The sequence below is a fragment of the Sphaerodactylus townsendi genome, linkage group LG02, assembly GCF_021028975.2.
Source record: "Sphaerodactylus townsendi isolate TG3544 linkage group LG02, MPM_Stown_v2.3, whole genome shotgun sequence".
Lineage (NCBI taxonomy): Eukaryota > Metazoa > Chordata > Lepidosauria > Squamata > Sphaerodactylidae > Sphaerodactylus > Sphaerodactylus townsendi.
In genome coordinates this window covers 124,715,983-124,743,847 of record NC_059426.1, presented here as the reverse complement: position 1 = coordinate 124,743,847, position 27,865 = coordinate 124,715,983, and the positions used below count along the sequence as shown (strand labels likewise).

Below are 27,865 nucleotides of genomic sequence, written 5' to 3'. Positions count from 1 at the left end.
GCCCACCTGGGGGATCTCCTGTGGTGGCGGCAGCTGTTGTGAAGAGGACGGGAAACCTACTTCCCCGCCGTCGCTGCTCTCTACCCAGCGTCGCTTGACATCTGCAAACTGAAACCATTTTCTTGGGTGAGACAACATCGCGCGCCAAGCCCCCTCAGGTAGCGAAATGTGCAGGGAGAGCGCGCCCCAGCTCCCACGTGCCTCCCTCTCCGAGCCGCCTTACAAAGTTATTGTGCGCGTCGCTGGGGGTAGGGACTGGCGTCCAATTGGGGTGAGAGCGTCTGGTGCCGTTTCCGTATGCTGTGGCCTTTTCTGTTTTAGGAAGCTGGTTAGCAAAGTTTTAAAATTGCATGAAACTTTAAGTTTTCATGGGAGCGATGGGTGATCCGAGAGGTACCCAAGTCATGCTGGGTCTTTTGCATGGTCTGAGTCGGGGTTAATTACACATGAGCCAAACCACATTGAAGGTTCCTCTGGGGTCGTAAGGGATTTAAAGGTTGTAAACAGCCATATTGGTCCATGCAAAATAATAATAAAAAAGAAACAAGAACAGATTCCGTGCAATGCTTTTTATGAGGACCAGCCAAAGTAATTTACTTTAGAATGTATGAAAACAACTTAAATATAGCTTTTGGGGGTTTTTTTAAGTGCACTTGTTCATGTTTTGTTTTGGATATTTACTGTTTTAAGAGCTCCCTGACGTTTTTCTGCATTTTTTCTGATGCACACTTAGCTGAACCCAAACCAGCCTATTTGACTAGGATTCACAATTTTATAGCAGGTTTTGTGAGAAGTTTGCTTGTTTAAAATACTTATATATTTAAAATACTTATAATACTGACCTAGGACATCTTGAACTCCAGTGTTCTTAGACTAACAATGCTCATTAAAGCAGAAAGAGCCTCAAGGACACAAAAACATTATAAGCCTCTAATATAAAATTAATCATACTGTTAAAAATGTAGCCAGTTCTGGCAAAACAGTTTACCCTCCATCAAATGTCCTCTGGCATGAAACCATCTTCCTCAATTCTGTAAGCAAAAGGGCCTCTTTAGTACTTGAGTCTAGAGCAGCACATCAACCAAACAGTTAAAAAAAAATTGTACAGGTTAATCCACTACTACTTCTCTATCAATTACCCCATAATTTTGGTTGCTTACTACTGTTGGAATACTAAAAGCCAATTTTGTGATTAGCAAGCACATTTATTGTGCTTTATAAAAGTTTAACAAAATGACATACATTTTGATGATTGCTTGTAAGTCCCTAAATTGATAAAATTATTGGATATGCATACTTCAGTTGTAGATATTGTCTTATGGATGCTAGAGTTGAATTGTTTGTCACGTACCTGGGATAATTGAATGGTTGTACAATGAAAAAGAAACACATTGTGTAATTATCGTAGTTTTTCATAAATATTTCACAAATGTTGACTGTATGCTTAGTGCTAACCAATTCCTCTGTAATTTATATGTGATACTGTTTAATTTGTTTCTCAGGAAAGTGGCCATGAGAGGAAAGCTGTCACTACTGTAGAAGATTTGGAGTTGATATGAGAATATACAACAGTAAATGTGATGGAGAATCAGCCAGTAATGTTAGGGAACCAGGATGTAGGGACAGCAGCAGCTACAGCACCTTGTGAACAGGCTCCTATCCTTGTGAAAGAGCCACAGACCAGTGGAAAAGCCAAGCAAGGAAACTTAGTTTCAAATCAAGACACTTGTGGTATCGCTAGCAATGGAGCAGTGCCAGCAAAATCTAAAGTGAAGACTTGTCTTCCTGCAGATTGTACCTTTGGACGCATTACTGTCACCCTGGACAACAATACCATGTGGAATAAATTCTACCATCGTAATACGGAAATGATTCTCACTAAGCAAGGAAGAAGGATGTTTCCATACTGTCGATACTGGATCACGGGCTTGGAATCTAGCCTGAAGTATATCTTGGTCATGGATATTTCTCCCGTTGACAACTTCCACTATAAATGGAATGGGCATAGTTGGGAGCCCAGTGAAAAAGCAGAACCTCATGTTTGGGGGCGGGTATTTATTCACCCTGAGTCACCTTCTACAGGTCATTACTGGATGCACCAGCCAGTATCTTTCTACAAACTCAAACTTACTAACAATACCTTGGACCAGGAAGGGCACATCATTCTTCATTCTATGCACCGCTATCTACCTCGTCTACACCTGGTGCCTGCCGAAAAAGGCACAGACATTATCCAGCTGAACAGTTCCGATGTCCACACTTTCACCTTCCCGCAGACAGAATTTTTTGCAGTGACAGCCTATCAAAACATCCAAATAACACAACTAAAAATAGACTGTAATCCATTTGCAAAAGGATTTGTGAAAGGTGGATTGAAAAGTAGTGACCAATATAAGGCAAAGCAAAATGGTAGGTCAGAGCATGAAGGTTTTCCTCATAACGATAGATGTACATATTCTCCTGATGCTGATGTTTTGGATCCTGGGCAGAGAGGCCTAAATAGTTCATATGACAACCAGAAGATGTGTAATACTGATTTGGAAAGAAAGCCATTCAATTCATGCATCAATGAACATGATGGACCAGAATTAAAGCAGGAGACAACTGAACTGTAAGATCATATATGTATAATTTTTGGTGATGGCTGAATTTTGTTGATTATTGCTACATAGTACTTTAAAATACAATGATGTTATAGCTTTTAATGGAGAAATACCTGTACCGAGTTTCACTGCAACGGGAAATGCACTGTGGTTTTCACCTTGGAGAATTTGTAAAATCTGGCTCATGTAGCAATCATCATCGCCATCATCATAATTTTATTTATATCCCACCCTCCCCATGAAAAACTGCTCAGGGCAGCTTTCAGCAAAATACATATAATACACTTTACATTGAAATTTAACCCCGACTAACATTGAAATACTAATAATATAAAAACAGTCTCAAAGGTGTCCCTCAGAAAGGTAATCCAATCTAAGAGTGCTCAGTGTATGAGAATAATACACCACCAAAAAAAGAAGAAAGGAGGACAGTGGGTGTCTCTGTATTACAGGCCCTGTGGAACTGTTCAAGATCCCGCACGGCTTAGATTTCACTTGACAGAGAAGTGGGAGCTGGGGCTGACAAAGCCCTGGCTGTGATTGAGGACAGGTTTTAGGGTCAGGGACAAATTAAATGTAGCTGATCATAAAGCTTTCCTGGGGCTACATAGAGAGGCAGACCAAAATACAAAGGTCCCAGACTGTTAAGGATTTTAAAGGTTTATAGCAATACTTTGAACCTGATCAACGTGGAGCCAGGGCAGCTGGCAGGAGACCAGTGTAATATGTGCTCTATATGGAGTCTTTGTCAGGACCTGCACTATTGCATTATGGACCAGTTGTTTCCAGAGCAGTCTCAAGGGTAGCCCAGCAAGTTGCAGTTATCCAGCCTAGAGATGACTGTTCCATAGATCACAATAGTTAAATCTGAGCCAAATAGGGGGGTCAGCTGCTAAGCCTGTTTGAGGTGGGAAAATGCTGATCTAGCTGGGCCTTTAAGGAAAGTGAGGCATTGAAGGTTACTCCCAGACTCTTGACACAGGGACCTGGTTCCAGCTGAACTCTGTCAAGAATGGGAAGCTGAAACTCCCAATCTAAGCCTTCCCTAACCAGCCACAGGACCTCCGTCTTCAATTGATTTAGCTTCAGATGACTTTTAACCACCTCATCATGGCCTCCAAGCACATGGCCAGTTTTTCTGGGACTATGCCCAGCTGGCCATCCACTACTAGATATAGCTGGGTGTTTTCAGTATACTGAGTGCAATCCAGCCTCAAACTCCCTAACTAGCTAGATGAGGGAAACATGTAGATGTTAAACAGCTTTGGGAAGGGGATTGTCCTTTGTGGGACTCTGTGTACCAATGGGTAATGTGATGGTACCCTCTCCCCAAGCACAACCCTCTGCCCTGACCTTGGAGAAACAAGATCATCCATTTAAGGACTGTCCTATGAAATTCATGATCGACCATGCCAAATGTTGCTGAAGTATTGTGCACTTCTCCCTTAGTTATTGCTTTTGCTTTCTCATATATGGCATGAGTTTTCATTTACACCCATCTTTCTCCACAATGGGGATACAAGACGGCTTACATTATTCTTCTCTTTTCCATTTTATCTCTAGAACACCCTGTAAGGTAGGTAGGCTGAGAGACTGTAATAGACTCTCTCATTCAGGAATCCTCCATGGCAGAGTGGGGAGTCAAACCTCAATCTTCCAGGTCCTAGTCCAAAATTCTAGCCACTACACCATACTGTTTCTGAAGTATTTTCATTACTTTATCATAGTCGCAGAAAGTTGAGCAAAAATGTCACCTCAAATGACAGTATGCTTCTGACCATCACATGGAAATGGACAGTGGGTCTTGTCATCTTGTAAGTTTGATATGACATCGAGTTAGCTACCTCTAGAGGCAGAATACATGCCTAGCTGCTTCATTGTTTCCTTTGCCAGCAGGCATTTCTTCTGTTCCGTGGGCTGATTAATTGAACCATTATGGTAATACTTCTGTATAAACATTAGTCCTACTGATTACACTGACACCTGCTTCCAAGTTAATATGCTTAGGGCTACAGCATAGAAGTAATTAGATCCCTTTCCAATCAATGGAACCTGAGTTCTATAATAAACTGAATTGAGGAATAAAACTTACTTTGAGAAAACGTGGTTAGGTAAGATTAACCTTGGGGGTAGAAAGAGTAATAGGCATTTCTTTCTTCTTCTTTTTTTCGTCTTTTAAAAATGTTTAGTACATTGAAGTCTGATCCTGTGTACCCTTAATCAAAAACAAACACCACTGAGGTCAGTGGAACATTCACAGTAGAAGTACATAGAAAGATAGCATTTCCTCTAAGACTACAGTTACAAGCAATGAGTCTTGCTGAACTGGATTAAACTGCCATATAAATAATTATAGTTGAGAATAATTCACTGAAAATGAGATACGTACATGTTGTCTGAGTTAATAATGTCCAGATAATTTATCGGTTTAGAAAAGCTCTATTATTGTTTCAGTTAATCAGTGTTCTCTTTTTCTTCAAGGAATGCTGATTATTATGGGGAAAGATTGCAAGGTAGGAATGTGTGTGTGTAAAGTGCTATCAAGTCGCAGCCGACTTATGTAGAGATAGGATCAGCCAAAACAGTGGGGTCAGTCTTACAAACCATGAACAGAAGGAGTTTATAGAATAGATCTCCTCCCCCTTCCCTCTGCAGTCTCCTGTGGTCTGGAGAAACTGCTGAAATGGTTGGGGATTCCTTGGGAGAGGGTGGCCTTGGGCAAGGGTTGCTGCTGCAAGACGGAATTGGCAAAACTTATGTCCTTGCCTCTTGCACAAACTTTTGAGCTGTTTGCAGAAGAAATCATTCAGACCAAGGGTCTGTTTGTGAGATTTCTGCTGAACTCGCCCCTGTTGAACATCACCTTGTGTTGCATCTCACTCTGTTTGGCAAGAACAGAACAGGGTTCCTGACCTTCAGAAACATTTCCTCAGGGTGCAAGAGGCTATGGGAAGAAGGCAGGGAAATCAATTTCATAAACTTCCATCTGTGGCTTGTATTGAACCAATATATTGATTGTACAATAATTGCTTGGTATTTCATTTCTAGAAATGCAAACATAATATTATATTATTTTAATTAGCATAGTATAGTATGTTTTATTAATTTTCTTTCTCCAGTCCAATAGCCTATCCTTTTGAAAGTGACTCTGATGTGAAATCTCTGCTGATCTCAAAAGGAGACATTAATGTTTCTATTAAAGAGGAACTGGTAGATGACTGGGGTTATGTTCCAAACATTGATATGGAAAGAATTCAGTTGAAACAGAAAGATGTCGACAGAGAGACAAAAGATTTTTCCTGTAGTGATAATGATCCCATCCTGGAGAAGCAGTTGAAAAAACATAGTAAAATCGAAGAAAGGGAAGTGGAGATAAAATCCCACAAGCAATCATACAATAGCTTGTTGGGAGTTGCCAAAACAAAAATGTTAACATTGGACAATGGGACAACGCCCACAGCTTCTGTAGACACCTGTATGATCAACAAGAGTATGGCAAAGGTCTCTGCTCTTCAGGCCATTTTGACTTCTTTTAGGACAGATAAATCCTTTTTGAGACATTCAGAAAATTCATTTCCTGCCCATTTTGAAAATATTGTTGGTCCTGCTACAGTTGCAGAAACAAAAGTTAAAGCCCCCTTTTCTGGAGACAGTGAAGAAAAGCAAAGTTGTTTAGTCGAAGATGTGCCACAGGGAAACATTCGAACGCATAAAAGCCATGCCATCAAACAAAACCCATCGAACTTCAGATGGATGTCCTCAGCAGCAGCAGCAGCAGCAGCCAAAACTGTTATTGGGGGAAAACGGCCAAATACAGGAAAGAAACCTGCGTTGAGCGCTAATGCTGATAGTAATCCACGTGCTTTGTTATCAGGACCACGTAAGAGAGGAAGACCACGGAAGCTGAAGTTATCAGAGGTTACCCAACCCCTGAAGGCTATTCTGAAGAACCATTGTGCCCCTTTGAGTCCATATTCTGATCACCCAGAGTTTATGCTTGATCTTGAAGATGTGGGTGGATTCCTGTTTGTGTCCTCTGGATCAAAGGTAAATCTATGGGACAAAATTTGTTATTGTCAGACACAGTAGTTAATAATTCTTCAGCTCTTTCTGTGACTAAAAGCTGAAGGTGCATTTCCTCTTAGTAGTGAAATGTGAGATCTTGGAAAAGAGGTTTCTCCTATGTTTAAAATTGAAAACTTCTACTAGATTTGAATTTAATCATTTGGATCTTGAATTCTGTATATGATTTTGCAGAATTTAATCATTTAGATCAGTTTATTTCTCTTGTTTTGGATTGTCATATGTTACTTATATAACTTTCAACAGGTTGTCTCTTGTATGTTCCTGGAATACTGCTTCATGTAAGACATTTGATATTTATTTTAGTCCTTGTTATGTAGGAAGGTCTCAGTAATCACACTGTTGATAAATCTGGAAGAACAGAAGAACCACAGAATGAACAGGCTGCTTTACAGATTACATGTGATTCAGGTACTGACTTCATAATTAGGATGAAATGGCCTTAAGTAAGTTACAGAACAATGTTAAAAATGGTATATTCACATTTTGATCACTCTGTGTGTTTATTTTTTTCTCCTCTCGCAGGCTGTCAGGAAAGGCTGAGTCTTCTAGAAACAAGGCTCTTAGAAGATTTGAAGTCCTTCAGGCACAAACAAGTGGTACATCCTAGTCTTCAAGAAGGTGTTTATAAACATTTATATCTTAGCTATTGTGAAAGATAAGTAGAGCATATACATCTTGCATTGACAATAACTATTGCTAAATTGATACAGATACATTTTTATGGTTGAAATTATGTGCAGATCTACTGTTCAGGAATAAAAATTGATTCAGGAAGAAGTGTCCTTTTTTCGTTTATATTGTATAAATTGTTTAGCTGTCCTGTTATTTGATATAATATTATGAGTATTGCACAAATTTGATGTTAATATTGCCGGAGGTTTGAATCCATTGATCTGCCTCCAGGAGAACCTGGAGGCTGCAGATTTTTGGTCTGGTCCCCCTCCCTAAGTAATTCCTTCTGACCCCAGGAAAATTGATTCATGGACTCTTTGGACCAACCATGTGGTTGGGCCTTCTTTAAGAAGGAAGAAGGGGACAGAATTGCTCCATCTACCATTTGTGAGCTGACCTCACAAGAGCTGGAAGCTGTTTCATCTCTTCTTCCTTATGGTAGCTTCCTGATCCAAGTGGCTTGTTGACCCCAAAGTTGCATGAGCTCAGGAATCAGTTTTCCCAGGGGTCTTGAAAGGACTGTTGAAGTGGAGGAGAATTCAGCAAAGAAATATGCTCCTTGCTCACCAGAACCAGTCCATTTCATGTACTTCTGCATAGTTTGGTTATTCACATAATCTAATTTGAATTATAAAGATACTTGACATATTTTCTTCTTCCAGTGGGACTGAAGCTGGGTTCTGTGGACCCAACAGATAGCATTGACTTACAATATTTGGGTGTGCTGCTTCCTCTGAGCTCTTCAAAGGATCGTGCATTTGGTAACAACCAAGGAATAAGGCCCAGTTCTTTAGGTAAGTATGTTTTAAAATTAATAAAGTGTTAGAATATTAGTGGGCAAGGAAAGCTTGAATATTCTAATTTTAATAAAATCTGATTTCATCATTCTTTTTGTAAAATAAAAATTTGATGTTAACTTGTTAGGGTTTTTTTGTTGATTTTGCCATCAAATGAAAATAATTTCTTGTATAACTGGAAGTCTGGTAAAGAGCTTTCTGTTAATTTTTTTGTGTCTTTATGTATCAAATAATCATTTGGATACTGGTTTGTAAGCTAACCTTGCTGTCTTGACTTCTAGATACTGGCCCTTCCTTCATTTCCAGGACTGGAAAAACAGATGATTTTAGAAAAATAAAAGGCTGGCAGGAAAAACTCCACAATGCTTCCAGACTGGAAGGTACAAAATAGATTCTGTATGGTGTAGTAACTCTACAAACAGAAAATCTTAATTTGCTAATGGATAATGTGGAGTAATTAGCCAATATTATAATAATATTTTTACCTGCAAAATGGAATTTTGTCCATCAGGGACTACACCGCAGTTAAATGTTTCAGAAAGATACGTTGGTAAAGGGTTAAAGATTGTGTACTGTGTATAATAAGTATAAGTATGATCCTACTATTCAGTTTCTGCATCATTTACAGCTCTGCTGCTGATGCTCGATAAGATGTTTTCTTTTTAAATACCTCTTTGCAAGGCCATGTTTTTAAAAAGGTAGAAATAGGGAGTTGTTGTCCATGGTCTCTTTCACACAGATTTTTCAGGGACACTATTTTGTGTTTCCTTTGAAACCAAAGTGGGATTCCATGCACTTCTACTTTGTGTTTCCTTTGAAACCAAAGTGGGATTCCATAAATATTTGTTTTGTGTTTCCTTTGAAACCAACATCTTTCTGTGTCACATCCTATATTTATCCAGGAAGCATTCTAGAGAGCTCCTTGAAGAACCAATCTGCCTTCTATAGTGATAAGCTTGATGAATATTTGGAAAGTGAAGGGAAACGAATGAATACAAGTATGGGATTCTCTGCCAGCATCTCGAGTTATCCTGTGCCTCACCAGTTTTCATCTGAAAGCAGCAACTATATAAAGACACAACACAGCATTCTAAAGAAGAAATGCACTCCACTTGCCTCTTACTGTTTTAAACCTTTTTCTCTGCCTTCCTTTAGAAAAGGCAGGAGAAACATAACCAGTAAACAAGCATCTACTCGAGGCAGCATAAGATCCAATAATTCCGCAGTGCCTTCACCTGTTTTATCAAAGGAGCAACACCGCTTCCAAGTCTTGAAAAACAAAGTTACTAATCCTCAGCCAGATAGTAAAATGGACAATATAGGAACTGTACTTATGATGCCAAACTTGGATGAAAATGTGCAGGGAAAACAGAGGACTGTGTGTCAGTCAATGCAGAATAGTCACATATGTAACCCTTCTACAAAGCTGATCAAACTGGAGGGATGTGCATTACAGAATGGGAAGCCACGAACCTATATTACTGAAGAACATGCAGATTTCTCTCTGGTAAGCTGGTCATTTCACTGGTAAGCTACAGTATCAGTTGCCCATCAGCCATTGATTGTTTATAGTTAGATGTGCATATGCGAAAAATGAGACACATATATCTATAGTTATTGTCCTTTGGCTGTGGCCAGTTAGATTTTGCATGACAACCATATCCATTGCTTCCTGGTTCTCTGCAGAAGAATAATAGCATCTTGTTTGAAGCTCTCTGTTCAATAGAATGAACTGGCAGTGGTAGTGTCACTAGTGAGGTATGCCCTTTAATTTCCTAGAAAGATTTTATGTGCTACTTATTTTCTTCACTTATACTTAGCCATTTTTCCCAGTGGGGATTTGAACCTGGGGCTCCCGTATAAATAAAACTTTGCAACGCCCCCTCTTATTCAACACAGGCTTTCCTCTTGTTCAGAAGTCTGCTTAATCTGCATTGATGAAATATATAATTTCTTAGATGGTTATATTCATATGGTTGCATTAAAAGCCAGAGTTTCTACCCATTTTTCCTTTTAATTACAGTTCTTAGTTTGAAATATCAATGTTTAATCAATATTTAACAAAGCAGGTTCAAATAAAGTTGATGGACTTGGAGGATCGTGCATCATGGCAGGAGAAACCATGGACCTATGTTTTGGGAGAGCAAGCAGATGTTTCTCTGTCAGCCTTCAGGGCTGTTTAGGGGGACTGGGCTAGGCTGTGACAAAATTCCTAGAACTAAGTCAGCTGGAAGGCCCTTAAGCTAAATGTCATGCTGCATCCAGCAGAATAAATTTTATTTCAATGCATTCACAGGGAAGACTGAGCACAGTAAATGACAGCCATGACTATATTCTGTTCAGAGAAAAAAATGACAGGAGATTTGTGAATTCATCTGCCATTTTCTGGACTGTCTTTGTTCTAGACTGCTCCACTTGGTTCCTAGTGCCTACCTATTTCTATCCCCAAAGCACTAGGACCCATGTGGAGCGTTCCACAACAAGGACGGTCCAGGGAATGGCAGATGAATTCACAAATCTCTTGTCATCTTTATCCTGGGCAGGGTATATCTGTTGCCTGCCTTTTTGTAAGGCTGAAGCAAACCCTTGCCTAACAGGATCATGCAAAGTCCCCTGGAGCAAGACCAGGCAGGGTGCTATAATAATTGCTAGATTGCAGCCTACTGCCAAGGTCGTTATCTGTAGCAGTCTGTCATTTCCATTTTTCTTTCCTTGCACCATAGTTTTGTCTCCATAGTTTTGTCTGTCCAAAACAGCAGTTACCGTGTCACAACAAGATAAAAAACCCTCATCACTTTTTCCTCCTTAATTTATGTTCCTCATTTCCACACTTTTCTCCATCACTTTGTTATCTTTCTTTCATGGTCAGCCTTCATTTCGCTCCACCTCCCTCCTTCCATGTCTCTCTCTCCACTTAAGTCTTGGTCTCAACTTCTTCCTGCATCCTGCTTGACAAATTAGAATGTACTTAATAGCAGAATAGTAGCAAACCTTTGTTAATATTATGAAGAGAAGGAGGGAGTTAATATTTCTCTACAACCTGACAAAGTTGTGAAAGGATGCTCTCTGCTTTCTATTCTTTATATGGATGATAATTAATCTGTTGTAGTGGTTATACCTGTAAAACAAAAGTTAGAACTCCCAGTTCAGGCACTGGATTGCTATTATTATTGTTGTATTGGTAGGGCATCCTAATAGCCCTTTGAAAAGGCAACTTTACTATAATCTGAATGACCTCAGTATTTCTTATCTTGCACTGCTACATAGCCCAGTTTAACTCTGCTTATGTGCTAGGTATAGGTACAAGGATAAACTGAAATAGGATTCTTACTGAATTACTTACTAAGGATTTACTATTTACTTTTTGTAAGCTAGAGCCCACTTCATCAGATTTGAGAAGTGTATCCTGTATTAGTAGACATATATATGTGTACATAAAGATAAACGTACAAAATTACACACATGGCTATAGAGAATAATATTGAGAGGCATAGGCTGTTCAAACAGAGCAGATGATGAAGGCCTTTTTGGGCGGGCACAGCTTGTCTGGAAAGAGGAAGAAAAGTCACTCTTGCTAATTCTACACGATCATGAAGACTTCAACAGATACAGGGGGCCTGCCCCTGATTGCAGAGCTACGAGTATTTAACAGTAGTTTGAATACTGTAAGGGTTTGGTACTCCAGTCAATAATGAGTCTCAAGAAGAATCCAGGGCTCATTCCGCACATGCAGAAAAATGCACTTTCAAACTGCTTTCAATGCTCTTTGAAGCTGTGCGGAATGGCAAAATCCACTTGCAAACAGTTGTGAAAGTGGTTTGAAAATGCATTATTTTGCGTATGCGGAAGGGGCCCAAGAGCTTTATTAGAACTGTGTCAAGCCCCAATGGCCAGGTAGCTGAATCTGAGATTCAGGGCCTTTCCCCAAGGATCCAAAGCAGCTTCCATTGTTTTCCCATTCTCTGTTTTATTCTCACAACAACCTTGTGAGAAAGGTCTGACTGACTGTGTTACCCATCAAAGTTCCACAGCAGATTGTGAATCTGAGTCACATGACAAGTTGCTTAAAAACTCTCTTACTACATGTGGCCCATTGTGAAGATAACCTGATCCAGGATTTTCAGTTCTCATTTTTGGTAATGCAACATCTATCATCATTCTAAGGTAGATCCAGTTTTTAAACATGTTGGATTATTTTTTTAATGAGCTAGGCTTGCCCCAAACAGAGCTCATTAGATTCCATTGCAAATAGCACAGCTGACCCAGGATATTCTCCCACTGAGTGGTAGATATTTTATGGGTGTTTCACACCATTCTGTCAGGGAGGCAGGAAATGAACTTTTTTCTCCTTCCTGATTGGGGTGAGAAGACATGTTTCTGCCTGAGAAATGTATTTTATGTTAGGAAAACACACATTCGCTCTTGCATGAGATAAAATGATTTGGAACTAGCCTTGTGCACAATATGTACCATTAAAACTTTCCTCCTGGCTTTAGTGCATTTTCTGTCAGATAATAAAAATTCAGCTATAAATTATAGATTAGAATAATACTGCCCCATTGATTTTATACAGTTTATGGTTTCAAAATGTGTACCTGGATACTTGTCTAATGTTTGAAATATGTGGATATGTACATTTTTTCAGCCTTTACTCAACAACTGCAAAGTAATCGGAAGGCAAACTGCACAGTGCAGCAGCAGCTCTTGCCAGCCTGGGTGTGTTTGTGCCAGCTCACCTCTTGAGGAATTCCAACCTACACTTTGCAGCGAAACAGAATGCACATTTGAATGCCTGAAGAAAAAGATGATCTTAACAAAGGGGATTTCCATACAGAAGCCTTTGCATGGCATTCTCACATGCTGTAATGGGCAGGAAGAGGAGTGGAAACTGGAACAAACTAATAAGGGGGAGACAACATGTGATGACTGTAAGTGGTAAAAGCATCCATTCAAAACTGGTACCAAACTCTATGTTTACCCGAGAGATCGTTGTCACTGTATGTCAAACAAAATATTGTGTGCATAGACAGTGATTAAATTATACATCTTCATTTGTTATAAAGTAATTTTTCAGTAACTTACCATTTTTAGTATTTAGATTTTTATTGTGCTTTAGGTTCTGATTATTAAATTTCATTTGATCTCACTTTAAATCGAATTTTAAATCAAAGCCTGAAGATGCAGGATATTGATTGCAAGTTGATGCCTCTGTTTCCTTGCTTATGGTTTTGAATTGAAGTAAGATGATTAGTACTGGGTTGGGTTTGTTCTTTGCTACCATAGTATTAGAACTGTAAGCTGTTTCTTGTATTTCCTTTACCAGTTTATAAAGCAGACCTAAAGCAGTCATCCATAAATTTCCCAGTGTGGGTAAAAGAAGAAGAGACTGATACAAAACCAATTGATATCCCAACATCATCTAAATCAACAAAACATGTAATGCTTCCTCACTCAGAAGTCATTTTACCTTTCAGTAAGCTAAATCCTACCTGTGAGGTAGTCAAAGTGGAGCAAGGGAAAACGCCTAATTTCAAGTCCATGGTAAGATGAGGGCAATTGTTTTGTAATACTTTGAATCATTTATGTTCAAAAACATGAGCAAAAATACCTTTTGACAACTTGGTTTGAAATTGCTATTTATAAAAATAGTCTTGTAAGATGTAGTTTGGATAAAGTTGAGTAAAGAGAAGTTGGTAGAAGGTAATGTTATTTGGTTAGTTCTTTCAGTAGAGGAAGGAATTCAGGCTGGGTAACTTCTTCCTTTTCTTTGTAAACAGAGCCATGTAAATGAACTGAGGCTTTATCCCTGCCAGCAAGAAGAAGGACTTTCCAGTTTTAGTTCTATCTGTTCTGCAACTTGAAACCCTAAGATTCTGTTCCCTACCTACTAGATATATATCATATATCATGTTTTTGTATGAAAGACCTCTCCGTCCTTTTGCCCTGTCTTCTTTCGTCAGAATGTCTAGGGTGAGTCCTGGTCTGCTAGTGAATATTGCTGGAGCATCTGTTTTATGGACCTAGGAAACCAAGGGAATTATTTTGCATGAATCTATGCACAGCATGAACAGAGTGGAGCTCAGGTTCGTTCATCTAGCCTTCCTAGTCCTCTAAGGGTGGGCTCGTGTTGTGTAAATGGACAGTATAATGATAAAAGCTCATGTTCATTGACACAGTAGAAAAGGGTCTATTCCAGGAGGCCATGAGCCCTTTCATTTGAGCAGAGGCCAATCTGGCACTTCTGAGGCTCTGCTCTTTAAGGGAATTTTTAGCTCCAAAACAGATTTGCTTAGCAAAATCTCAGCCAAGCAGAATGGGGACAGAGCAATCTGAAGGAGTTTTAGTGCCTCCTCTGTGGATCTCTTCACATTTCCAACCAAGAATGAAGCTCAGAGGTTTTGTTCCTATTTCCCATCTGAGAGAGCACCTTTTTCCTTCAAAACTGGTGTTCAGGATTGCTGTACATGTGTCCTCCAAAGCCTGTTCTTCCCAGAATTCTCTGGAGCATCAGGATCTGTAGGGCTGAAGTAGTGTCAGAGATCTGCAACAGTGCAGCACACTCCCTTCTCTCAATAGCCAAGCTTGATTTTCATCATAATTCTTTGTTGAGTTTTTTTTTAAATGGCTGTCAAGAGCACAGAATGAGAAGTCTTAAGTTGGGGGGTTGCCACTCTGTTATCTGCCCTTTGTGGAACTTGTCTGGGAAAGCTGCATAATGTCTGTTATACTGCAACAGAAGATGACACGGAAGAATCATAAGCAAGGATAAATTTGGATTTAAATTTTGTTGTGAGTTTAAATTCAACACATGGTCTGGCCAGCTTGACTGCCAGTGGAATTGTGTATAGCTGTCTTTAGTACTTATGAGTTAGTGTTGATTTTTAGAGTGGTTGAGTTATTAAGTATTCTGAATTGACTTACATGGGCCGTTTCCGCACGGGCAATGAATGGCGACCTGGAGACGGTAAAAACGCCGTTTCCAGGCCGCCATTCATACGGGGGGCGCAGCTGCAACGCAGCCGCGCCGCCCTCCTGGCCTGAAGCCGGTGTTTCCCCAGAGCGCTTCCCAGCGCTCTTTTTGGGGAAACACCACAGTGAAGCCACTGCCGAGCGAACGGCAGCGGCTTCACGCCGCCTCCCCCACCCGGCACTCACCTTGTCCCCGGGCCTCCGGCGCGTCGCCGAAGCCTGGGGACACGCCCCCCTGCCCTGCGCCGCTGCCCGGCTGTTCCCAGGACCGTCCATGCGGACGGTCCCAGCGTCGTCGGGTCGGCGTCATAAACACCGACCCGGCCATTTCCGCCTTTGTGCGGAAACGGCCATAATGTTCTGAAGTTTTTATTGTGCAAGGAGGACCTTCCTTATGAGGAGGGGCTGCAGCGTTTGGGACTCTTTTGGAGTATGGAGAGGAGACGTCTGAGGGGGGATATGATTGAAGTCTATAAAATTATGCATGGGATAGAAAATGTTGACAGAGAGAAATTTTTCTCTCTTTCTCACAGTACTAGAACCAGGGGGCATACATTGAAAATGCTGGGGGGAAGAATTAGGACTAATAAAAGGAAATACTTCTTCACGCAACGTGTGATTGGTGTTTGGAATATGCTGCCACAGGAGGTGGTGATGGCCACTAACCTGGATAGCTTTAAAAAGGGCTTGGACAGATTTATGGAGGAGAAGTCAATCTATGGCTACCAATCTTGATCCTCCTTGATCTCAGATTGCAAATGCCTTAGCAGACCAGGTGCTTGGGAGCAGCAGCAAGCCATTGCTTTCACATCCTGCATGTGAGCTCCCAAAGGCATCTGGTGGGCCACTGCGAGTAGCAGAGTGCTGGACTAGATGGACTCTGGTCTGATCCAGCAGGCTCTTTTTTATGTTTTTATGTATTTTATTTTGTAAGAAACGTTTTAACACAGGTTAGATAACAGCAGCCAACCTTCAGGTACAGAGAAATATAATAGGGCCTTGGCTGCTGTTCTTTCTCTCAGTGAAGGTTCTCTTGCAGTTATATGACAGGAAATAGTGATTATCTCTTTTCCTGTAGGGTTTGGTTTAGGAATCTCGTCTTCAGGAATGTGCTCCCAGGGATAACTGTGTGTTCCAGTTCAAATTGTGTGTTCCCTGCTCCATAGTTGTCATCACAAACAGCTCACCCCAAGCTTTTGCCATCTATTTCATTTATTCAGGCAACGTACTTCCTTCTCCAGAACTAATCTTATGATAGAAGCTGACAGTTGTCACCTTAGTTACCTCCTGCAGGAATGAAAAGTATTGCATCATTGGCAGGTTCTGATTCTAAAACTGCATGCTGCTCCTGTTAGCACCCAAGCAGTGCAGCTATACCTTGTTCAGAATAAAGATGACAGGTGATTTGTGAATTTATTCGCCGTTTCCTGGACTGTCTTTGTTCTATAATGCTCCTTTTGGGTATTGATACCTACCCAGTTCTGTCCCCAAGGCACTAGGACCCAAGTGGAGCATTCTGGAACACAGATGGTCTAGGAAATGGCAGATGAATTCACAAATCTCCAGTCATATTTATCCTGAACAGGGTATAGTTCAACTTTTAGGACAAAATAATAGTTTACACATTATTTTTCAGCATGTTTTGCTATTCAAATTTCAATGAATGCAAGTCAAAAAGAGGGGTGCCTAAAGCCACTAGAAGATAAGGCATTGCATGTGTATGGGACACTCTTCATAGAATCAGAAGTCACAGTGTTGTTTGTGATACCAGAAGCAAATTAACTGGTAGCAAACCGGCTTGAAGACAGAGCTGCCATTGAGATTATATTTGACAAAAATGCAGTTCCTTTAGAGGCAGTTCTGAGGCTCACGTGAACAAAAAAAATAAAAAGGAATTGTCAAGTGAGGCACCATTCATATGTACTGACGTTTCTACCAATGTTATATCATCATGCCATTCATACATTAGCAGGACACCAAACACTAAGACAGTTGAAGTGATGATTGAGAGGGAATAGCATTCCAAATATTTGGAGGCATGTCAGATAAGATCTCTGACTATAGGCAGAGTATAGGTTTTCCATATAATATATTTCAGGAATATTTCATAAATGAAGAAAAGATTTAAAAGATCCAGTGAAAGGCAGATCTAGAGGCCAGCTACTGATTCAGAATAACATAAACAGACACAAGTCACATCAGAAGAAATGACCATTGTTGAAAAGTCACCAAACAACCACCGATAATGTGTATAGACATTGTAGAGAAGTGGCAGAGAGGGACCAAATCCAGTCAGTGTGAAAAAAATTAATTATCACTGTCCAAAAAGCAACAGAAGGAGGAAGGATTTGGCTGTATGAAAACCAAAAGAGAAAAAGAACCGAGGGGACCAATGTACATGTACCAGCAAAGAAACACAGGAAGAGTGCTCAAGAAGTGAAACCTAAAAGAAATACTGAATTTCATGGGGACAATCAAACATTTAAAGATAACCTTGTTCAAATCAACAAAACCAGTCAGTCGCTAAGTACTTAAAAGAGAATATATCCAAAATCACCACAGAGAAGGTGGTAATGCCTCTTGATACTATTAGGAGAAATACAAAACATGATGGAAAAAGTTATGATTTTGGAGAGGACATAATTGATAGAGTGCCTGACTACAAAACTGAAAATATATTAAACACTGAACTGGTGATCATTGAATTCTTTTTAAATGAAAAATTTCTAACAGCAAATTGTTTAAGCTATAGGATCACGGAAGCCAGTGTCATCAGTTGAGATCCCTGTTCCAACTTGCCTGAGTGCCAGGGATCTCTTAGTCCTGTGGTGGCGAACCTATGGCACTCCAGATGTTCATGGGCTACAATTCCCATCAGCCCCTGTTCATGGGCTACAATTTCCAATTGGCCATGCTGGCAGGGGCTGATGGGAATTGTAGTCCATGAACATCTGGAGTGCCATAGGTTCGCCACCACTGTCAGAGTCCATGACAGGCAGATGCAAGATTCATACCAGGTGGTGTTTTTTCTACTGGGATAGCTAACTGCTTTCTTTTACTTTTCAAACTGGCCTTTTACTTCTTTCTCAGAAGCTACTGGTTACAAATATCCTATTGCTGAGTGTTTAACTTCCTTAGGAGTTAGAATGTTTGTAAACATTCCGTGAAGCTACATGAACACTTGAAGTTGCTTTATCAGACCATTGGTCTATCAAGGTCAGTGTTGTTTACTCAGACTGGCAGCATCACTGCAGGGAGTCAGGGCTTCCATATCACCTACTGCCTGATCCTTTTCACTGGAGATTCCGGGGATTGATCCTGGGACCTTCTGCATGCCAACAGATGTTCTACCACTGAGCAGCCACAACCATTCTACAAGAGGCAAAGTCTCCTCAGCCAAAAATCCTGATGTTTGGAGTCCTGATTAATCTAAAACAAAGGCCAAAAAAAATGGTGCAGAGGAAATGTGTCTAGTCAACCAAGCATAATACAATATAAATAAAGATATACACTGAGAAAAACAAATCCTACATGTCAGTTTGTGGACTGGTTAAACGTGATACTAACCCCCAGGACTTTGAAAATATTTTATATCTCTTTGTATGCTTGGAAGTTAAAATCTAGGGCTAGCTCCAAAAAAACTGAGGCTGTCAAAAAGGTTCTCCTTCAAAAGTATTACAACTCAGACTTAGATTTCAAAAACCAGGGTACCCTAATAGTGACCTAATCTAATGTCTTTTCAGTTTCCAGAGCAGAAGAATGTTGTAAGTTCCATCATTCAACCTACTGCATCTCTAGTGAGAGAGGTTGGTGCTGTCCATCTAGAAGAAAGGAAGTCACACATACAAGGGACACATACAACTTCCATGGAGTTGGAAGTCACAGCATCTAATAGCAAAGCAGAAGAATTGTTAGTAACTCAGCCAAAGTCTCAAGGGACGATGTATGAGAAAAATGCTATTACTTCAGGGATAGCTGGGAAGAATACAGAAATGATGGAGCAGTTATCAAGTTTTGATCCTGTCTTCCAACTTGAGACTGTTTTAGCGGATCACTCCTATTTCCTCAAAGATACAGCTGAGACGCAACAACACGTTAAACTTTCTGAAGGCACATTAGATGACATTTCTCAATCGGTACATTCAAAGGTGCTCCTGGCCATTGATGTTTATTATGTGGTATTTTTAATGTATTTTTGTTATACCATATGATGCTTGGATTCCATGGTAGATTTCTGCTAATGGAGGGGGAGACCTCTGCAGTTTTCATGGTGGGGGGAAGTACTTGGGGTGCAGCATTTCATGGTGGGGATGGGGGGAAGTATTGGGCATTAACAGAAATTCCTTCCATTAGTAGACATCTATTGTGGAATCCCAAGTCTGAGAGACAAGTTTTTAAAAATGTATTTGCGTTATTTATAGTCTACCTTTCTCACGTGGACACAAGGCAGATTATGAACTGACTGCAGTGCAATTTACCTAATATAATGTGATAGATTGCAGCCTGATAAATGTTGTTGTTATAACGAGAGGCCAAAGAAACAATATGTGAATATGCAGGAGAACCAATATCACAGCCACATTTCTTGCAATCATGTTCCCTGTGATTAAAGAGATAAACAGTTTTATAAATAGAACAGTAATTTTCCTGTTTGGTACTGGAAACTGTGATATGAAAGTGTTGCACGGTTTTTCCTTCTGTTCATGTTTAAAGCTTGAATTCACAAATCTACCCTATGTTCAGTCAGACTATCAGTCCAGGTCTGTCTAGCCCAGAATTCTTCACTGACAGCAGCTCTCCAGACTCTCAAGCAAAAATCTTTCCAAGCCCTGTCACTTAAAATCCTTTAACCGAACTGTGGCCCCCTCCTCAGTGGATCCCAATGTGTGACACACTCCGAGATGAGTAAGGCATACTTCAGTTGCATAGATTACCCTGGCTGCACATAACCATGATCCCTGCTTGGCCATTTGTGCATCTGAATAGGTAAATGTTGCTGCAAATCAGTCTGTATGTGGTTACAGTCTCAATTCTCCTTAGAAGGTCATAGCTCTACTTAGGATTTCATTATCAGGGCTTTCTAGTTGTATCGACCACATTTCCATTTTCCAGTGCAGTGGCTTCAGTGTCAGGTAGTTCTTTGTTCTGGATCCCATGGATCTATTCCACTTGCAGAGGTGCTAGCAGAGACGGGGGAAGCAACTTCTGATGGAACTAAGCACTTTCTATCGTGGAATGGATCCATGGAATCTAACCCCATAATTATTTTCCACCATCTCCAGTTTCTGGCTGGTTTTATTAAGAACAGGTAGTCATGTATAATCCCACTTTTTGAGAGATGGTATAAACTGCAGATGCTTATATAGATCGCTGCATTTTTATTTTGCTTTGTTTATTCACAATCTCACTGTTGTCAATAGCAGTCTGAACTCAGCAACAATCAGCCAGTTGATGCAGCGCGAGCTGTGACTAGGGATCGTTCAAAACACACGGAAGATGAACGTTGCCGCCGTAAAGAAATGAAAGGACTGTTTGAAAAACTGCAAGTGACTTTGCAATCACAGAGCTATCCTAGAGTTGCCAACCGTGTCTTGCTTGAAAATGTAAGTGCTATATAGTTTAGCCTGATGTGTGAAGAAAATTTTGAGCAGGGAAACTGTTGCATCTTGGTTGAAGCAGAAAGAAAAAATTTTGTGGACTATTAAGCTATTGGGGTTTTTTTAAGTATATAAACCAGTGAAATGTCAGTAATGCTCCTTCCTCATGGAACAGTGACAGATATGACCGATGCACCTGAATATTTTGAATGAATAATCAGAGTGGTTCATACCTATCTCACTAGCTAATTTTTTTCTGGCTTGCATCTTTTCCTGGCTGTAGTTCATTCTTACAATGATTCATTAGGAGGAAGGGAAAGCTACATTTGTTTTGTGCATATTTAACCAGAATTTAAAATTGATCCCCTGGTCCCTTCTCAGGCCTTTGAAGAGATCCGGGGGCTAACAAATCAAGCAGATCAACTGATGGAACAGAAGAAGTTACTGATGTGCAAGCAGGACATCCTGATTCGTAAAGCATCTGCTCTATCAGGTGAGACAACTTTAGAAACACAATGCACACAAAATAAAATAAATGCATGTGTGAAGGTTGAAGTCCCAAGTATGGAGACATTAGAATGATGCTGATATGTCTGAAATTGTAAGTTGCCATCTCATGTGGGATTTTAACGCTGTTTTAACATTGTTTATGATTTTACTTTGGTTTTAACTGTTGTTGCCGCCCTGAGCCCCTCGGGGAAGGGTGGGGTATAAATCTAATAAGTAAATAAGTTTTGAATATGTGAGGAAAGGATGAGTTCAAGCAGAAGTGGTACATTTTTAAAGAAGTAAATGGCTAACTTGCTGACTCCCCTGTGATTGACTGCTACCAGCTGTGTATTCTGTTGCTAAGCAGTGATGATTTTGGACTGATTTGTGAATCCCTGTAATTTATTTTAAGACTCTAAATTGCCAAATATGAGAGAAATCTGACTATTTTCTCTTTAGGCAAGACACAAGAGATTGTCTTGAAGAAGCTGCAGTATACCAATGCAAAGCAGAAATCAGGAGAAGCACAGAAGATGCATCAGCAACAGAAAAACCAGCCCATGAAGGCTATTGAAATTTCAGAGACTGCTAGACCATATGTGCAAGATGGTCCTAACACAAATGCCCTAGTCCAAGGACATCCTGGTAAGGCAGAAAATCCAAGAAAACAAGAGACTTCAACCCTTGAGGTCTGAACCCACAAACCCCAGTTTGATAGTATTTGCTCCCAGGCCTTTTGGCTATCCCATCAGCCAGAAGTCAAGGGGCAAGCTTCCAACCTTCCTGGGAGTACAAGTAAGAAAGTCACCCCTGCAGGGTAGATCACTTGCAGAATGAGTTTCACCAAATAATTAACCCGGTAGTGTGTAGCCACAAGGTCTAGGATTGGATTTAGATTGAAGCCACCTGATGACAAAACACCTAAAGTGAAAGAAGTGATTCTGACTGAAAGGCTAGAGAAATCTATGGTACTTTCCATGACAGGAAGTCATACTACAGGTTAGCTGTAGGAAGAGGAAAGTTCTTGATTTTCATAGCAGCTTAGGAAATACCATGTCTCCATGAAGGATATACTTGGTTAAAACATGAATGTAGGCAGATAAACCAAATTGTGTCTGCCCATGGTTACATGTTAGTGACATGTTTAAATGGGTGTCGTTTCTTATATATGCACACTTGCGCATTTGCACTGTACGTTCCTGGCAAGACAACATAGTGGTTCACCTGCAAACTCTGCAAGGATCATTGGCAATTGCTGCTATCCAGAAATGTTGTGCTACAAGTCCTGTCTAGTCCACCCACCCCCTGCTTGAGCATGTTCTAATGCTGCATCTTTTAAGGAGAATATTACTGTACCCTGCTATGAGAATTAGAATGAATTCAAAGAATGACTCCAAAGAACCATCCCTGGAATCATCTGTGTTGAACAAGATGAACAATGTAGTGATGGGATCTGGAAACATTTTCACATAGTTTCTCACTGGACCGTGACTGTTATTGTGTGTACTGTCACTTGGGTGTCTCACATCATAACTTTATGCAGCACTGAAATCTATAATTCCCCCAACTATTACAGATGTTAACTACTGTAGCATAACGAAGAGTGGACTGGGAAGGGGAACAGCCCTGGAAAAGGGGTTCCATTTCTGACCTGCCTGGACTGTCCAGGGAGGGAGGGAGAAGCAGCCTGTCGTCCCAGGAAGGCTCAGGGAGACCATGCATTCGCCTCCCTCCGCAGGCACCTGGGCAAGGCCAGCTAACCAGTACCAGAAAAGTGGAGTGTCCCCTCTGTGTTGCTGTGTGAGGCTTAAGTAGGCTGCATGCCACCCTCCTTGCCCCCAACCCAAACCAGGTGTCTCAGCAGTTCACAGCCTCCCCCTTGCCATGCAAGTCTCAGGGGAGCCTCATGCGCTCCCACCCTCAAGCTGGGCCAGTCTAGTGCCAGAAGGATGGCACAAGGCCATAATTGTTTGTGGCTGTAATATTGTTGATGTAGAGAATGGAATTTTACATAATTACATGGTGTTGCACTTGGACGTCCTGGATTTCATGACCTGTTGACCCTACTCTTTGTTTTATTCCTTGTCCCCTTACATAAAATAACTAAGTAATGAGCATCTTATCATTGCATCTAAATGTGGAGTAAAAAGTTGTTAGTCTGTAATATGCCACAGGGCTTTTGGTTAGTCTTCCAGAAGATGGAGTCATACTGCTCTGATAAGTCACCATGAAGTAGTGGTGATCACCATTATAGTTGGGATGGTGAGGAACCACATGGAACTGCCTTGTATCGTTCCTTTTAATCCAAATTTTTCTAATCATAAATCAACATCCTAACCACTGCATAGCATTAGTTTCTAGTCCATGTTAACACTGTTCTAACAGCTATTTCTTTGGCTTGCAGCAAATGAAGACTCGTTCCTGATGCCAAGGATAGTAAATGTGATGTCATTTGCTACTGAAGAAGATTCAGATCTAAATCTGGAGATAAATAGGGATTCTTATGTATCCCTTGTTACAGATTCCCAAGCATGGAAGCCATCCTTTCCTGTAGTCTCTGAGGAAATAAATGTTCACTATGTAAAAAAACCCGATTCTTCTGGTGAAAAAGAGAAAGATGCTACTGGCACAATCAAACATTTTATTGGGAAAAAAGAAATCAGTTTTTCACAAATGGTGGAAGTCTCCAGTTTAAAGGGATCCTCAGAATCCTTGGTAACAAAACTCGGCATTGAAGAATTAACCCAAAGCCAGGCAAAAGAAAAACAAACTGACAAAGGAGGAGGAGGAGAAGGCAGACAGTGGTCACAATATTCTTCCTTCCAAGCACTGCAGGTTAAGGGACGCAAAACCCTTGGGACAGAAATAGAATTACAGAAAGTCGCCTCTGCAATACAGGAAGCAGCACCAGACGCAAGTGACTTAGTGGCCATGGAGGAGAATGATGAGACAGATGGCATTCTTACCTCACTTCTGAATGAAATTGTATTTCTTAACCATCAGCTGAATGATGATGCATCAGATGTGGCCAAACTCCCCAACTCTCTAAGTTCTTGCCTTTCTCTGGGAGTCACGGAGAATCAAAGGGAATCATCTACTGCCAATGGATCTTCCTTTCAGTTTGATGCATTGCGTGGGAGCTTGAAAAACCTCTGTCTTGTTCAAGAGAGCTGTGGTTGCATTACCCCTCTCATGCTTCACTTGGAAAGTGACGGCATAGCTGATTGTGACAGAACTTTGAGACAGCCTCCATCTAAACCAGATGTTTTGAAACTAATGTTAGGCTCCGAAGTAAAAGATCCAGATCTAGATTTCCTGATAGTAAATACTGATGGAAGTGTGAAACATATGGCACCTCTGTCAAAGACTACACATATGTCACTTCCAGTCCTAAAGATGAAGACTAATCTGGAGTCTGGCAAAGTTGACACAGTATGGAAGCCCATGCCCAAACTGGCTCCCTTTGGATTAAAACCTGCCAGCTTCCCATTAGATTCAGTGGGGCAGATTACCAAAGTGATGTCTTTATTGGCACCTGTTACTGCAGAGATGTCATCTGTTGGGCTAGAAGCCACTCAATCAGTTACTAGTCAAGAACAGGACTGAATGCAGTGCCTATACTTGCTTGAGTGTTTTTCAATATCAAAGTAGTATTACAGCTTTTTCTTTGTCAGATGTATGCCCGCTTCTCAGAAAGAAAAAACATGTCAGGAATATGGGCCATATGATATTTTCATGCCAAATCCTTTGCATGTATTTTATGAAGTGAATGGTTTGGATAATTTGTTGAGTGAGCATCAGGATAGACTAGAAGGGAAGGCAGCATTGTATAGCCAAACCTTGTGAGATCTTGGAAGCTAAGCAGGATGGGTAATTGGAAGGGAGACCACCAAGGAAGACCCTGCAGAAAAAGGCCATGGCAGACCACCTCTGCTTAATCACTTGCCTTAAAAGCCCCTTGCCAGGATTGCTGTAAGTCATCTGGGACTTAAAATCACTATGCGCACAAGTGCATATGCACGCACACAGGATAGACTAAATCCACAATTATGTTATTTGGGCGAGCCAAATGATCTAGTGCCCTTGCAAATTGAACACTTGCAGTTTCTCTAGAGCATTTGTAAAATAATGCATTTCGAAAGTAAGAGTTCAGATTTTTTCAAAATATTTGCCTAGGAAGAAGAGCAAAGACGTGAGGGTTCAATTGTTTCAGTTTTGGAATAAATACTCATACCATTCCCTATGTGAGGGCTCAGTTTTTCAGTTCAAATCATTCCCTTAGTAACGTTAACATAAGACTTCAGAAAAATTTTTAAAGAACAAGTTATTTCATTTCCCTGTGTTTTTCTTTTCCTGTGTCAGTTTTTGAAAAGCATTAATAATTATATTCATTTACTTCATTTACACCCTGCCTTTCTCCCCAAGAGGAACCCAAACTAGCTTATATTATTCCCTTTTCTGTTTTATCCTTAAAAACAACACCATGAGGTACATCACACTGATCAAGAATGAGACCTGGGTCTCTCAGATCCTAGTCCAACATTCTACATTTTATACCACGCTGCCTCTAGAGCCAATGTGGCCTTTTTCCTTTTAAAATTCTGAAAAGAATACTTCATATGTCCTTGTATTGAAAATCGTGTACACATGCATGCGTGCAAACATCTTTTTTTTCACTGTCTAATTCTTTATAGATTTTAATTGAAACACATGGAAATTGCTTCCCCATGGTGCTATATTATGCAGCAGCAATATGCATGTGAACACTTCAGGCATTGAGAGTATTGTGCATGTCTTTCTACCCAGTTGGCAGCCTGCTAAAGGGAAAGATATTGGGTGAGATTGGATTCGTTTGTATAGGTGCAGAATTCATATGTACGCCACAGTCGTATGAGATAGCACCATGGATTGGATAGATCCCATGAGGATGTGTGTGAAGGAGGCCCTAGTTTCAAAATAATAATGTATTTCACTAGTTCCTCTGACTCGGTTTCCTGACTTCGCACATTAATTTAACTGCTGAAATACAAGCCACAAATACAATATACGAGGTTCCACTGAAAGATTAAAGTACAGTTGTATATTCATCTGCTGCTGCTGGACCTCCTTTGTCATAGAATGCACCATTTGGATCCTAGTGCTTACCTAGTTCTGCTCCCCCCCCCCCCCAGTTCCCTTTTTGCTGTCCTTCCTTCCTCTTTAAGAGGCTAGACATGGGGCATCACACAGCTCTGCCACAGTGTGGGGCTGGCTGTAGGCAAATTCAGCTGTGTGCAGCCACCTGTGCACTCCCTCTCGTCCTTCTGCTCCCCCAACTAGCCAAGCCTTTCTGCAGCCGCTTCTCACCTTGTCAGCAAGGTCATCTGAAGATTCTTCACCCTTGCAGCTTCCTGCTTCCCCTGCCTGTTGAGCCATGTTTAAATATCTATAGAATAATGGTTTTGACAAAGGCAGCACTTAAAAATGAATGATAATTCTCATATTCATTTTGGACTATGTTCTATTACAGAAGTATACTATTTCCTCTTCTGCTGCACCACAACTGACTGCACTTTGATCTTTCAGTGGAAAAGAATATAACTAAACCAAACTTTTAGGATTAGGTACTCTACAGAAATTCCATTTGCAAGATGTATTTTTTAAATTGTTTTGTATGTGGTAACCAAGAATCTGGAATCACTGTCCACTCATGAGCGTTGGAATATAAAAATATGTAAAGGAATTTATAGTTTTGTACAGTTAACTTTTACAATTTTTGCTAATAAATTTCAACTCAAGAGAGGTTATTAAGTTTCCTATCAAAATGGTGAATCAGAATTAAGAAAATATAAGGAAATGCTGGGTAGGAACCATCCATCTTGTCAGTGGAAGACATTGGCAGTAGCAGATCTTTGCCATGTTTCCCTGTCTTTCTCAGTAGTCCCAATCTTGAGAAGGTTGGTTCTTGGGGTTATGAGGTCCATGTGAGATTAACAATTATGCAGGTCGTGGACTGTTAATAAGAGAAGGAAAAAGGGCAAAATCTCCCCTTTCTTTTCTGCAAGTGTAAGCTGTGCTAGCATAAAATGCAAAAATACAATTTTATTCTTTTTTGCCTCTTCCCTATAGTCCTTTGACCTATGCAGGTTGGAAGGGTCTCCTTGGGGTTAGGGTTGGGGGTCAAAAGAGACATTGCACAGATCAGCAGCTGCCAGTTCCTTCCACTGACAGATTACTAGATCTGATCCACTGTACTCAATTTGAATAACTGTTGATGTATTTTTCTTTCTCTCGTAAGGAATCTAAATCCGTATTAGTATCCCACTCTTAAACAGCTAAATCAAAACAAAGAACCAACCCTTCAAGTTGCTGTAGCTATCCTGCCCGTAGGAACAGCTTGTGAAAGGAGACCTTCAGTGTTCCTGACAAGCTGAGTCAAGTTACTTGCCCATTCAGTTAACATAACGTGTAGCGTGACAATCATTCTACTGTCTTTTTTTTCTCTTTAATATGCTAAAACTGATGGTTCACAGTAGCTTAAGCCATCATGCCTTCAGGGTGAGTGCTTGAGGGTCTAGTAGCAAGAGATTCATAATTAGGAACACAGAAACTGTTTTGCGATACAATTATTGACTGCATAGTGCTTGCTGGGAAGGCTGCCATTAATCTTCCT

General features: G+C 40.5%; 1 protein-coding gene across 6 annotated transcripts; it reads left to right on the top strand.

The window, feature by feature from the left end:
- LOC125427285 (MAX gene-associated protein-like) lies at nt 1-26,995 on the top strand. 6 transcript variants are annotated; one of them, XM_048486498.1, is made up of 16 exons: nt 1-158; nt 1,503-2,611; nt 5,085-5,116; nt 6,478-6,650; nt 7,007-7,097; nt 7,212-7,307; nt 8,024-8,155; nt 8,440-8,538; nt 9,061-9,665; nt 12,804-13,086; nt 13,482-13,699; nt 18,871-19,263; nt 20,548-20,730; nt 21,106-21,217; nt 21,673-21,858; nt 23,618-26,995. In XM_048486498.1, exons 2-16 carry the CDS (start codon nt 1,581-1,583, stop codon nt 24,817-24,819), a joined length of 4,836 nt encoding a protein of 1,611 aa, XP_048342455.1. In that variant the 5' UTR covers nt 1-158; nt 1,503-1,580; the 3' UTR covers nt 24,820-26,995. The 6 variants fall into 6 exon arrangements, with proteins under 6 accessions (XP_048342455.1, XP_048342454.1, XP_048342452.1 ...); XM_048486497.1 differs by having other exon boundaries at nt 18,871-19,275; nt 20,551-20,730; XM_048486495.1 differs by having other exon boundaries at nt 18,871-19,275.
- Nucleotides 26,996-27,865: the final 870 nt, after the last annotated feature.